This window comes from Dermochelys coriacea, chromosome 17 (genome assembly GCF_009764565.3).
Source record: "Dermochelys coriacea isolate rDerCor1 chromosome 17, rDerCor1.pri.v4, whole genome shotgun sequence".
NCBI lineage: Eukaryota > Metazoa > Chordata > Testudines > Dermochelyidae > Dermochelys > Dermochelys coriacea.
This window is the reverse complement of record NC_050084.1, coordinates 24,613,206-24,626,973: the sequence shown is the minus strand read 5'-3', so window position 1 is coordinate 24,626,973 and position 13,768 is coordinate 24,613,206. Positions and strand designations below refer to the sequence as shown.

The 13,768-nt window shown below is 51.6% G+C and overlaps 1 protein-coding gene across 2 annotated transcripts in view; it reads right to left on the bottom strand.

The window, feature by feature from the left end:
* The window catches only part of SEPTIN4 (septin 4), an 82,955-nt gene extending 72,996 nt beyond the window's left edge, over positions 1–9,959 (bottom strand). Inside the window, exon 1 of one of the 2 annotated variants that reach the window (XM_038375655.2) lies at positions 9,796–9,959. In XM_038375655.2, the coding sequence (XP_038231583.1) occupies positions 9,796–9,798 (3 nt within the window). In that variant the 5' untranslated portion in view covers positions 9,799–9,959. The remainder of the gene's footprint in view (positions 1–9,795) is intronic. The other variant, XM_043499410.1, reaches the window with a different exon arrangement.
* Positions 9,960–13,768: the final 3,809 nt, after the last annotated feature.

Sequence of the window (13,768 nt, the reverse complement as noted above, 5' to 3'; positions counted from 1 at the left end):
GTGCTTTCCATCCCCAATAAACGTTCCGAGCACCAGCACTCCTGAAAGGAGTTCAGTGGCAGGCTCTGTCTAGGCTGGGTTTGCTCATGGCTCTCTCTCTCCTAACCAGTTTTTAAGCCACAGCAGGACTTCCCCTTCCACGCTGTGGCATCACGTTTTCTCAAAGTGCTGCTCTTCTGTGAGCAGCAACCCTCCCATGGCACTGCAGGGCACAGCATTTCCATCTCTCAATAATTCCAGATTGAATTAGCACAGTTTATAAGCATGGACGTTCCTAAATGCAAATACTCCAATGGCTCTGGAAATCAAGCTGGAATCTTTTCTTTTTACACATCAGCACCCCCGATATGAGGCCTGAAGACCAAATCAGGCCCTCAACGACACTTGTGCTATCTCATCTAGCGTGGGTTTGCAAAGGTGTGTAAACAGAGTCAGGATGAGCGCTACCCTGACATGTGGTGGTGAGTCGTGGAGGGTTGTGAAAAAGAACTTCAGGGGCTGATCTCATTTGCATAGGCACACCCACCCTGCCTAGATGGTCACTTTGGCTGCTGTAGGAGCCCCAGTTTCTCTGTTATTGGGGCAGGAATAAACTGTTATTATCCTGATTATGTGAATCAAGGACTGTGGAACTGTACTTGTCCTTTTGTTATGATGGAGGGACTCACCATCAACTAAGCTGCACTCGCTAGGCAAGGGTCATGGATTCCAAAACCCAGTGAAGAGAGAGCAGTTGAGAACAGGGATTAATGTGTGGTGGTATGGGTCTGCTGGTGAGGGTCCTACATGCTAATTGCACTATCTCCACTGTAGAATATCAGAGATAATTTTGATTCCCATAGAAGTCTAGTTATAGGCTGCTAAGTTAGGCCAATAGTGCACCAGCACTAAGGGTATGTCTATACTATGAAATTAGGTTGAATTTATAGAAGTCAGTTTTATACAAAGCATTTTTATACAGTCAAGTGTGTGTATCCCCACACAAATGCTCTAAGTGTATGTAGTCGGCAGACCGTGTCCACAGTACCGAGGCAACAGTTGACTTCCGGAGCTTTGCACTGTGGGTAGCTATCCCACAGTTCCTGCAGTCTCCACTGCCCATTTGAATTCTGAGTAGAAATCCCAGTGCCTGATGGGACTAAAACATTGTCGCGGGTGGTTCTGGGTACATATCGTCAGGCCCCTTTTCCCTCCCTCCCTCCATAAAAGCAAGGTCAGACAATCGTTTTGTGCCTTTTTTCTTGAGTTACCTGTGCAGATGCCATACCACGGCAAGCATGTAGCCCGCTCAGCAAACCGTCACCGTATGTCTCCTGGGTGCTGGCGGACGTGGTACTGCATTGCTACACAGCAGCAGTTTATTGCCTTTTGGCAGCAGACAGTGCAGCATGACTGATAGCTGTCGTTGATGTAGTCCTGGGTGCTCTTTTAACCGGGCGCTTGGGCGAACATGAGAGTGACTCAGCCAGGTCATTTCCCTTGTTTAGTCTCATGGCGATTGAGTCCTAACAGCAGTGCACTGTCTTTTAATTTGCAGCCAGCAGAAGATGATGGCCAGTAATCATACTACACCGTCTTCTGCCGAGCACCCTGGAGGTGACGATGACTAGCAGTTGTACTGCACAGTCTGCTGCCAGCAAGATGTATAAAGATAGATGAAGTGACTCAAAACAAGAAATAGACCAGATTTGTTTTGTATTCATTTTCTCCTCCCTCCCTCTGTGAAATCAACGGCCTGTTAAACCCAGTCTTGAGTTCTGTCCTTGAGGCAGCCATTCAGTTTCTTGCAGAGCCACCCCCTTTGTTGATTTTAATTCCCTGTAAGCCAACCCTGTAAGCCATGTTGTCAGTCGCCCCTCCCTCCGTCAGGGCAACAGCAGACAATCGTTCCGCGCCTTTTTTCTGTGCAGATGCCATGCCACAGCAAGCATGGAGCCTGCTCAGATCACTTTGGCAATTAAGAGCACATTAAACACCACATGCATTATCCAGCAGTATATGCAGCATCAGAACCTGGCAAAGCGAAACTGGGCAAGTAGGCGACGTCAGCGTGGCGACGAGAGTGATGAGGACATGGACACAGACTTCTCTCAAAGCACGGGCCCTGCCAATGTGGGCATCATGGTGCTAATGGGGCAGGTTCATGCGGTGGAATGCCAATTCTGGGCTCGGGAAACAAGCACAGACTGGTGGGACTGCATAGTGTTGCAGGTCTGGGACGATTCCCAGTGGCTGCAAAACTTTTCCATGCGTAAGGGCACTTTCATAGAACTTTGTGACTTGCTTTCCCCTGCCCTGAGGCGCAAGAATACCAAGATGAGAGCAGCCCTCACAGTTGAGAAGCGAGTGGTGATAGCCCTGTGGAAGCTTGCAACACCAGACAACTACCAGTCAGTTGGGAATCAATTTGGAGTGGGCAAATCTACTGTGGGGGCTGCTGTGATGCAAGTAGCCAACACAATCAAAGATCTGCTGATATCAAGGGTAGTGACACTGGGAAACGTGCAGGTCATAGAGGACAGCTTTGCTGCAATGGGATTCCCTAACTGTGGTGGGACCAGAGACGGAACCCATATCCCTATCTTGGCACCGGAGCACCAAGCCAGCGAGTACATTAACCGCAAGGGGTACTTTTCAATAGTGCTGCAAGCACTGGTGGATGACAAGGGACGTTTCACCAACATCAACGTGGGATGGCCGGGAAAGGTACATGACACTTGCATCTTCAGGAACTCTGGTCTGTTTCAAAAGCTGCAGGAAGAGACTTTCTTCCCAGACCAGAAAATAACCATTGGGGATGTTGAAATGCCTATAGTTATCCTTGGGGACCCAGCCTACCCCTTAATGCCATGGCTCATGAAGCCATACATAGGCAACCTGGAGAGTAGTCAGGAGCTGTTCAACTACCGGCTGAGCAAGTGCAGAATGGTGGTAGAATGTGCATTTGGACATTTAAAAGCGCGCTGGCGCAGTTTACTGACTCGGTTAGACCTCTGTGAAACCAATATTCCCACTAAAAAAGAAAAGGCGTACTTGTGGCACCTTAGAGACTAACACATTTATTTGAGCATAAGCTTTCGTGAGCTACAGCTCACTTCATCAGATGCATTCGATGCAGTGAGCTGTAGCTCACGAAAGCTTATGCTCAAATAAATTTGTTAGTCTCTAAGGTGCCACAAGTACTCCTTTTCTTTTTTACTAATACAGACTAACACGCCTGCTACTCTGAAACCTGAATATTCTGACTGTTATTACTGCTTGCTGTGCGCTCCACAATATCTGTGAGAGTAAGGGGGAGATGTTTATGGCGGGGTGGGAGGTTGAGGCAAATCGCCCGGCTGCTGGTTACGCACAGCCAGACACCAGGGTGGTTAGAAGAGCACAGGAGGGTGCGGTGCGCATCAGAGAAGCTTTGAAAACCAGTTTCATGACTGGCCAGGCTACGATGTGAAAGTTCTGTTTGTTTCTCCTTGATGAAACCCTCCGCCCCTTGGTTCACTCTACTTCCCTGTAAGCTAACCACCCTCCCCACCTCCCTTCGATCATTGCTTGCAAAGGCAATAAAGTCATTGTTGCTTCACATTCATGCATTCTTTATTAATTAATCACACAAATAGGGGGATAATTACCAAGGTAGCTCAGGAGAGGTGGTGGAGGAGGGAAGGACAAGGCCACACAGTACTTTAAAAGTTTAAAACTTATTGAATGCCAGCCTTCTGATACTTCGGCAATCCTCTGGGGTGGAGTGGCTGGGTGGCTGGAGGCTCCTCCACCGCTTTCTTGGGCGTCTGGGTGAGGAGGCTATGGAACTTGGGGAGGAGGGCGGTTGATTACGCAGGGGCTGTAGTGGTGGTCTGTGCTCCAGCTGCCTTTCCTGCAGCTCAACCATACGCTGGAGCCTATCAGTTTGATCCTCCAGCAGCCTCAGCATTGAATCCTGCCTCCTCTCATCATGCTGCTGCCACCTTTCAGCTTCAGCCCTCTCTTCAGCCCGCCACCTCTCCTCCCGGTCATTTTGTGCTTTGCTGCACTCTGACATTGTCTGCCTCCATGCATTCGTCTGTGCTCTGTCAGTGTGGGAGGACAGCATGAGCTCAGAGAACATTTCATCGCGAGTGCTTTTTTTTCCACCTTCTAATCTTCGCTAGCCTCTGGGAAGGAGAAGATCCTGTGATCCTTGAAACACATGCAGCTGGTGGAGAAAAAAAAAAGGGACAGTGGTATTTGAAAAGACACATTTTATAGAACAATGGGTACACTCTTTCACAGTAAACCTTGCTGTTAACATTACATACATAGCACATGTGCTTTCATTCCAAGGTCACATTTTGCCTCCCCCACCGCGTGGCTAACAGCGGGGAACATTTCTGTTCAGCCATAGGCAAACAGCCCAGCAGGAACGGGCACCTCTGAATGTCCCCTTAAGAAAAGCATCCTATTTCAACCAGGTGACCATGAATGATATCACTCTCCGAGGATAACACAGAGAGATAAAGAACGGATGTTGTTTGAACGCCAGCAAACATACACTGCAATGCTTTGTTCTACAATGATTCCCGAGTACATGCTACTGGCCTGGAGTGGTAAAGTGTCCTACCATGGTGGATGGAATAAGGCTGCCCTCCCCAGAAACCTTTTGCAAAGGCTTTGGGAGTATATCCAGGAGAGCCATGAATGCCAGGGCAAATTAATCATTAAACATGCTGGTTTTTAAACCTTGTATAGTATTTTAAAAGGTACACTCACCAGAGGTCCCTTCTCCGCCTGGCGGGTCCAGGAGGCAGCCTTGGATGGGTTCGGAGGGTACTGGCTCCAGGTCCAGAATGAGAAACAGTTCCTGGCTGTCGGGAAAACCAGTTTCTCCGCTTGTTTGCTGTGAGCTATCTACAACCTCCTCATCATCGTCTTCCTCGTCTCCAAAACCTGCTTCCATGTTGCCTCCATCTCCATTGAAGGAGTCAAACAACACGGCTGGGGTAGTGGCGGCTGAACCCCCTAAAATGGCATGCAGCTCATCATAGAAGCGGCATGTTTGGGGTTCTGACCCGGAGCGGCCGTTGGCCTCTCTGGTTTTCTGGTAGGCTTGCCTCAGCTCCTTAAGTTTCACGCGGCACTGCTTCGGGTCCCTGTTATGGCCTCTGTCCTTCATGCCCTGGGAGATTTTCACAAATGTTTTGGAATTTCGAAAACTGGAACGTAGTTCTGATAGCACGGATTCCTCTCCCCATACAGCGAATAGATCCCGTACCTCCCGTTCAGTCCATGCTGGAACTCTTTTGCGATTCTGGGACTCCATCATGGTCACCTCTGCTGATGAGCTCTGCATGGTCACTGCAGCTTGCCACACTGGCCAAACAGGAAATTGAAATTCAAAAGTTCGTGGGCCTTTTCCTGTCTACCTGGTCAGTGCATCTGAGTTGAGGGTGCTGTCCAGAGTGGTCACAATGCAGCACTCTGGGATAGCTCCTGGAGGCCAATACCATCCAATTGCATCCCCAGTACCCCAAATTTGACCCAGCAAAACCGATTTCAGCGCTAATCCCTTTGTCGGGGGTGGAGTAAGGAAATTGATTTTAAGAGCCCTTTAAGTCAAAAAAAAGGGCTTCGTCCTGTGGACAGGTGCAGGGTTACATCGATTTAACGCTGCTAAATTCGACCTCAATGCCTAGTGTAGACCAGGGCTGAGGCTCCCTTACTGCAAGCTGAAATCACTAAAGAGCTGAAATCACTGAGCATTGTGTTAAGTAGTGGAGGGGCCTGAAGCTATATTGTGGAGCAGTTTGTGGGAAGGCTGGAGCAGTTCATGGGACGGCTGGTGGAGCGGAGCAGTTTGCGAGAGGCTCACGGGATGGTTGGTGGAGCGGAGCAGAGCAGAGCCCCACGGAGAGGTGGGGCAATTGGCTTCGGACCACAGTAAGGTGCCACTTAACCTTCCTCCCCCCGCCCATTGCCACCCAGGTTGGAAGGTAGAACTCTGAAGATAAACTTTTGAACTCTGGGGCTGCACTGACCAGGGACAGAGACTTTGGGGTTGTTGAACTTTTGGCACTTTGCGTGACTTTTGGGTTGCTGGTCTCAAGAACCAAAGGCCCAATTTGCTTGGGGTGGGTTTTTGCTCATGGGTTATGTTATGAATCCTGTTGGTGGTGTTTCCCAAACATAATGCCACATTGTTTCTCTCTGTTATTAAAAGGCTTTTGCTACACTCAGACTCTGCGCTTGCGAGCGGGAGTGGTATATATTTGTCCCAGGTCATTGGGTGGGGGCTCGAGCTGGCTTTGCATTGTGTTATTGGAATGGAACCCCTAGATACTGAATCCGGCCCTTGTTGCTGCCAACTTTGACAGGCAGAAGGATTACAGGTGTATTTCACTGGAATTTACTAAACAACTCTGTTGCTGATGCAAAAGAAGAAATAGAATCCAGCTCCGCTAACTTAGCTGGGGCAACTCTCCAGGGTTAATGGGGATAGACTCCAGCTCCCTCTCCCATCGATGGGCTGGCTGGGCAGGGCTAAGCAAGGAAACACAGTTTTGAATTCACATCAGAAAGCATCTTGTTACACAGACCCTTTTCAGAGCACACTTGCCCTTCAGTAGCCCCTTGGGAGAAACTTGCTCACAATTTTATAAATTAAATTCACCAATTTGATTTTAAGTCTTTCAGAAACTCTGACGGGTTTCTAACCTGTACAGCACAGCCTTAGAGAAGCCAAGCCAATTACAACATATTCCTCTAGCTGCTTTTTATCCTCTTTAGTGACTTCACTATTTGTCCTTTGCATAATGACAGGTTTCAGAGTAGCAGCCGTTAGTCTGTATTCGCAAAAAAAAAAAAAAAAAAGAGTACTTGTGGCACCTTAGAGACTAACAAATTTATTTGAGCATAAGCTTTCGTGAGCGAAAGCTTATGCTCAAATAAATTTGTTAGTCTCTAAGGTGCCACAAGTACTCTTTTTTTTTTTTTTACTATTTGTCCTAGTACTCAAACATGGCTCACTGGCCCCTAAATCCTGCATGTTACCTTTGATCCATTGTAGAGATGTCTACAATGCTGTCTGCCTGGCAGCCAAGCAGTTATCTAATGCTACATTGCATATTTCTAAAGGGTAGGTCAGATAGTTCCACAGATAGTTCTGACAGAGCCACTGGGCAGTAATCCCTTTGGCGCAGAACTCCATGTTCTGCAAGTGAATGCTGTATTTCAGGGCAGCATTCTGGTCTGTACTCTGCAGGAGGTCAGACTAGATGATCACAGTAGTCCCTTCTAGCTTTGGAAGGGAATCGAAGAATCTATATAAGTGGTTATTAACAATGATGCCACCAAGCCCTGTTGAGTGCCCTGTAATTTTGTGAGCTGCCTATTCTCCTGTCTCTGACATCTCACCTCCTCCACCTGTGAGGAGTAATGCCAGGGCTGGTATTTCACCCACCACTCCCTGTGGTGAAGCCAATGGAAAGAGAGGATTTCACTTTTCTGCAGTCCCCTTAACTTCTCTAACTGCCTCCCTGGATCCACCAACTCTGCCACAGCCTTCCAAATTGTGATATCTATCAAACATTTATTAGAATTTTACAGTTTTGCCTATTTGTTCTGCAAGTTTCTTTAGTCTCCACCTTATGTTTTACCAGGGAAATATGTTGCTCTCAGACAGGCCTCATTTGGGCTGGATTTCTATGTATAAAGTCCATTTGTAGTAATTTCATTTCTAGCTGTACACATCTGCGTGAGGTGGAAAGCCAGTTCTGTTCATTTTATGTTTACTACAGAATTACGAAAGCACAAGCTGGATGCAATTCTGCCTCCACCAACAGTCAGACAAGTTCCCGTGGCAGAACCTTTTGCTTGGTGCCAGCATGCGTAGCAGAAACCACTAGCTCGGATCCCATGCTGAGCACCCGGTGCTGACGCTCGCAACACCAACTTTCGATTTGCAAATTGCATCGATTTGCTCTGAAAGTCTTCGATAGTAAACACCAGTCCTATGGGACCTATACTGCACTAACTTTTCTAATTGCAGCCACACTCTAACGCAGTCTACCCTGGCCCATATACACTCTTGCATAAGTTGCATTGGTCCCTGGCCTTATGCCTTGTCCTGGCCTGGAAGATCAGCTGTTTCCTACCCAGTCCGGTGTCACTTTGGTCTCAGGAGGCTTTGAGGAGAAAGGGACAGCGGCTGAAGGGGCAGTAGCTAAACGCTCCGGGAAACAAACTTTATCTTGGAGCCCATCTCCCAGAACAGACCTTCCTCCCTTCCAAGAAATGGGTAAACAGCTTCCCAGTGACAGAACGAGAGACACAAACTGACAGAACTCAACCTCCCCTGATGCCCAATGCCTGCTGGTGCACACGGTCACGGCTGAAGGAAGCAGGGTCACCTTTTGCTGCCAGGTTCCTAGCTTGGGTGATTTTGAGTCACAACCCAAATATTAATGAGCATGAGTCACATGACCCAGAAGGACAATGCGTTTCCAGCCCTGGTAACTGCAAAGCAGATCCTGTACTGGGATTTCCTTTGAGGCTGTCCCCAGCTCATATTCCTCTGCCTGAAGCTAGTCAAGAGCTTTATCAGCTGCATATATCCTTATAGCTGCCCCAATCCCCGTGCCATGCTACGTGATGGAAACTCCAGGGCTTTTCATGCCTGGGGCAATACATTAATAAAGGCAAGCCATTTCCAGAAGGCTGTCACTGCTTTTCTGTGCACTCCTTCCCCTTTCCGGTCCCTTGTGCGATTGGATGGAAGGTGGTGCTGCTCTGCATGTTAGGTACGCACCGCAGAAGAACGGTTATAGTTTGAACTATAGCTTTGATCTGTATTTCTCCTTCAAGGGCTCCCATGCCAGGATGAGGGCTACATGTAGGTGCCCAGACACCACGGTGATGGGCACAGTATGAGCAGCTAGATGGATCGCAAGGTTGCACTGATCTCTGTGTGCTTCTCTCTTCCTGGGGTCCCATCCCCAGGCTGGCATGGTTTCTGATAGCACTGGCTGCTGTGCTTGTGTTCTGCTCCCCAGATCCCCCTTAGGAATATGCTGGGAACTGTGGTAGGAGCCATCTGTGTCTCTCTCTCCCCTGTGGTTCATTGGGGGGGGGGCTCCCATCCTGTCCCGTGCGGCTGACCCCTGTGACTGTTTCTCTCGCATGGGCCCTGCCCCCCGAGGTGTTTTGGATGAGGACGGATGCGTGTGTGCCACGAGATGGGCGCGGGGGTCAGTGTGAACGGTGGCACTGACCTCGGGGTGGGAGTCCCCCCGGAAACCCTGGCACCTCTCTCTCCCTGCTCTCTGGGCAGACTCCCATGCTGGGCCGAGCTACAGCGTCCACTGCCTGGCGCTAGCGCTAGCGCTGATCTGCCCTGCGTGTTCCGCCGGCCCAGGGGCCCAGCAGGTGGCTGGGAGGAAGCCGGGGGGCTCTGACCTGCACCCCGCTGCGGCGGGAGTCCTGAGCCTTTTCAAGACAGGCGAGAAGGGCCAGGGGTCGGGCAGAGACTTCGGCACCTTGCTCTGCTTCGCCTCCGACTTCTGCAAGCCCAGCCCGGCCCGGCGCCGGACGGTTCCCACGCTGACTGGCCGTGCCCCCGCCCGGCTCCCCGCCCCCCGAGCATGCCCGGCCGAGCGGCCTCGACGCCCCCCAGCCCGCCCGGAGCCCGCCGCCGCAGCGCGTCCCCCACCGACGCGGCGCAGCGCCCGGCTCCCCCGGGGCACCAGGGGATCCGACTGCAGGTGGGACCCCCGGCGCCCTGCCCCGCGCCCCCTGCCCGCCGGGCGGCCGAGAAGCCAGGCTCACCATGGCGCAGCGCCGGCGGCTCCCGGGGATCGCGCACAGGCTGCTCCGGCGGGCTCGGAGCGCAGCGCGGGGGGGCCGCGGCGTGGCTGGCTGCAGTCAGCGGGTCACGTGGCGGGAGGAGGCCCCGCCCGGCCCGGCCCGGCTCGGCTCGGCTCGGCTCGCCTGGCCGGGGGGTGCCCCGGGGAGCTGGCCACCCGCGCGGCGCGGCCCTACCTGCCTCCTTCCGAGGGCTCCTGGCTCCCCATCATCGCGCCCGCTCCGCCGCGCCCGGCTGCTGCCACGGGGGTCGGGGACACGCCAGACTCGGCCCCCGCTTCGGGGGCTTCAGGCCGCGGTGCGGGCCGCTCCTGTGTCCCGCCCGCACAGGAGGAGCCCGCTCTCCTCCGAGCCTCCGGGGGGATTTTCCAAAAGCACCTGATCTAGGAGCGTTTGGCATGTGATTTGTGCCCTGGGGCACCAAACCGCACTGGGAACCGCTCCTGCGCCCACTCCTGAAACTGGCCTTGGGCCCCAAGTCAGCCAGGCACCGGGGAACGTGCCCCCTCGCCGGCCAACACCGCGGCGCCGCCCCGCGCATTGCTCCAGAGGGCCAGCGTTACTGCGGGCGGCGTGCGGGCGGGCATCGCAGCGGCCATACACATCAAAAGGGTCCGGGTGAGATTCGGGAGACAGTCCTGAGCACTTGGGAAATCTCCCGGTTAACAATTGTTTAGCAGAGCCCTACATGTACCTGGCACATTGCAAACCAGGGAGCACTTCCCCTGGAAGAAAAACCAGCCAAGAAGATGCAGGAGAAAGGTTGCTGAGTCAGGTCTCATCTGGTGGTTCTTGAACGTCCCTATCCCACCACAAGAAAGGTCTGTGCTACACTGAGCCCAGCCCGAGGCAGCATCTTTCCCAAAGATCCCTCCAACCAGCGGGCTTGGCATTCAGTCCCTGCTTGGGAGAAGAGGAGCTCAGGCCCTGTCCACACAGGAGGATTAAATCATTGTTGGAAATGCACTAGCCCAAGTAACGTGTTCTGCATTCATGGGTGCTGGCATGTATTGCAGACGAAGGGTGGTCCAGTAGTTAGCACACTAGATCCAGGTTCAATTCCCTGCTCTGCCACGAACATCGGGTGTGACCTTGGGCTAGGTACTTAGTCTCTCTGTGCCTCAGTTTCCCATCTGTACAATGGGGATAAGAGCCCTGACCTACCTCCCAGAGGTGTGTGAAGCTATACATAGCAAAGATTGGCACTCAGCTGGGGGGGGCAGGAGGGCATACAAGTACTTAAGATAGCTACAAAATCACACGGTGATTAAGGCAGGCTCCTGCAGTGGAAACCGCCTGCTCGGCAGCCTTGGGGATTTCCGGAGGGATTCCTCCTGCGGAACGAGATTGGTTTGCTGTGACCGAGATACCCTCAGCATTCTCCTCTGATTCCCAGAGGTGGCAGCTGTGACCACGATACCACTGTGGCCTAGGAATCAGAGCAGCATTGCTGAGGATCTGGTGGAGCAGGCCCTGGGATGGGGCACATGTAGTTGTCTGGCATGGCATGGGGAGAACAGGCTCAGATGAGCACAACTGGTTATCTTGGTCTGGCCTAGGGTCGCTTCAGGAAGAAGCTGTGGCAGGCTCACGCACCTTGCCTGACCCTGTATCATGGAAATCTGGCTGGATGATTCAGCTGGGCCAGTGCTGACCTGGTTGCATTCAGCCAAGAAATCGTGCATCATAAAGGGCAGGTGGGTGGGCTAGGAATCAGTTGCAGTTGTGCTTCTATGCAGCTGGTCCCACCCCAGAGACAGTGCTGTGACTGTATTGGCCTCATCTATTAGTCCTCACATGGAAAGAGGTCAGGGATTCTAGGACAGCCCACCCCTCTGCTCCTGACTCCGAGCCCTACATGGCTGATCTCTCTTCAGATTTGGCTTTGGAGTTGCCCAGGTTAAATGTCCTGAGTTATTTCAGTGCTCATTTATGTGAACTCAGGATTTCATGAGTTCCATGACAGCTCTGGGGCTGCCCCACAGAGGCTGGTGTGCTCTGGCTGTGAGCTGTGGTGTGGGACTGGAGACTTGGCACGTGGACATTCCCTTCCTGGGCATTGCCCCCTGCAAGTTACTGCTGTGCAGATGGCAGGTGGGACACGAAATGGCAACAGAGATAGGAATGATGGTGGCTGTCACTTGCTCCCAGTCTGACTCACTGAGGAAAGGGGCGTTTTTACATTCCTGTGCCAGGGAAGTGGTAGAAGCACAAGCGTCATATCTGCCAAGATGGGGCCAGCAGAACCATTCCTGGAGTGGCCATTCTGGGAAAGCCTGAGCTCAATCAGAGAGTCGAGTGTTTCTAACACTCAGGAAGTTTCTGTCCACTCCACCAACAATCAGTTGGCTCTGGACTGATTTCGCCAAGGTAGCAGAGCCAGAGCAGAAGGACACAAAACATATGTCTGTCTCTGGTTGAGTTGAATGTAGTTTCATCAATGGAGGAGTTGGAGATGCTGGGAGAGTGACAGAACCCAGCACAAAACTTCTGGGGGGTGGGGACTGTTAATACCTCCCTTCAGGAGTGCAAACTGTGCTCCAGGGTGCAGTGCTGGAGCTTTGCTCAGAAAGCCGCCTCTTCTCTAGTCTGAACTTTCAGGTGTTGGGGAGGAGTAAGCCAGATCTATGTCCACAAGAACCAGTGTTTTTCCACCTTTTTGATACCAGGGACCAGCTTGCTGCCTTCCTAAACCGCGTCAGGGAGATCTCAGGGACCGGCGCCAGGCCATGGACCGGTCATCGAGAAACACTGCGCTAGCCCACAGTGTAATGTAGCCCTTCTGTTCCTCCGTTTCTCCACCCATAAAATGAGGACAATACTGTTTGCCACAAGTGAAAGGTGAAGCTAACCACAAGCTAGAGAAGTGAATGAAGAATTGGCTTGTTCTGGTAATGGCTTGAAATGAGGTGAAGGTTTCTACCCATCAGAGGAGTGAAGCTCTGGAGCAGCCTTCTAGGGGGTGCAGTGGAGACAAAAAACCTAACTGCATTCAAGACTGATCTTGGTAAGTTTACCGAGGGGATGGGATGACGGGACTGCCCATTGGTGACTGCCAGTAGCAAATATCCCCAGTAGCCAGCTGGGGAGAATTCTTTTCCAGGTATCCTTCTTGTGGGTCTTGCCCGCAAGCTCAGGGGCTAACTGATTACTGTATTTGGGGTTCAGGAAAGAATTTTCCCCCAGGTTAGATTGGCAGAGACCCTGTGGTGTTTTCACCTTCCTCTGTAGCCTGGGGCACAGTTCACTTGCAGGTTTAAATTAGTGTAAATGGTGGATTCTCTGTAATTTGAATCTTTAAACCATGATTTGAGGACTTCAGTAACACAGCCAGAGGTTAGGGGTCTATCACAGGAGTGGGTGGGTGAGGTTCTCTGTCCTGCAATGTGCAGGAAGTCAGACAAGATGATCATGATGGTCCCTCTTGGCCTTAAAGTCTATGTGTGTGTGACTGAGAATGGCTGAATGGCCTTGGACAAAGCACATAGCCTCTTTGAGCTTCAGCTTCCTCTCTGTAAAATGTGGATAATGATATTTCTCTACTTCCTAGCATTTGCCAAGTGCTAGCTATGTGCCCAATGTTCTCAGGACCAGGGCAGAGGGGGCACAGAGTTCTGATCTCCACGCTCGCTCCTCTAGCCCCTGTGGCTAGTTCAGGGCATTATTCTTTCTGTCTTTCTTTGCAACCATCCACACAGGCCAAATATTTTGCATCCTATTTAATCATAAAATAGAAACGTTTAAGAAAATAGCTGTAGTTCAGGGGCACTTACACTCACTGAAAACAGGCAGATTTGCTTGGAGAGAACGTTTGCATTGATATTTGCCCAGCTCCTGCCGTAGCTGCGGTGTTGGAATCTGAGATCTCCGTATGCCCCCTGCTCACGGCGCCCCTCTAGGGCGAGGGATAAAGTCCATTCTACTCTGTGCTGCCAGC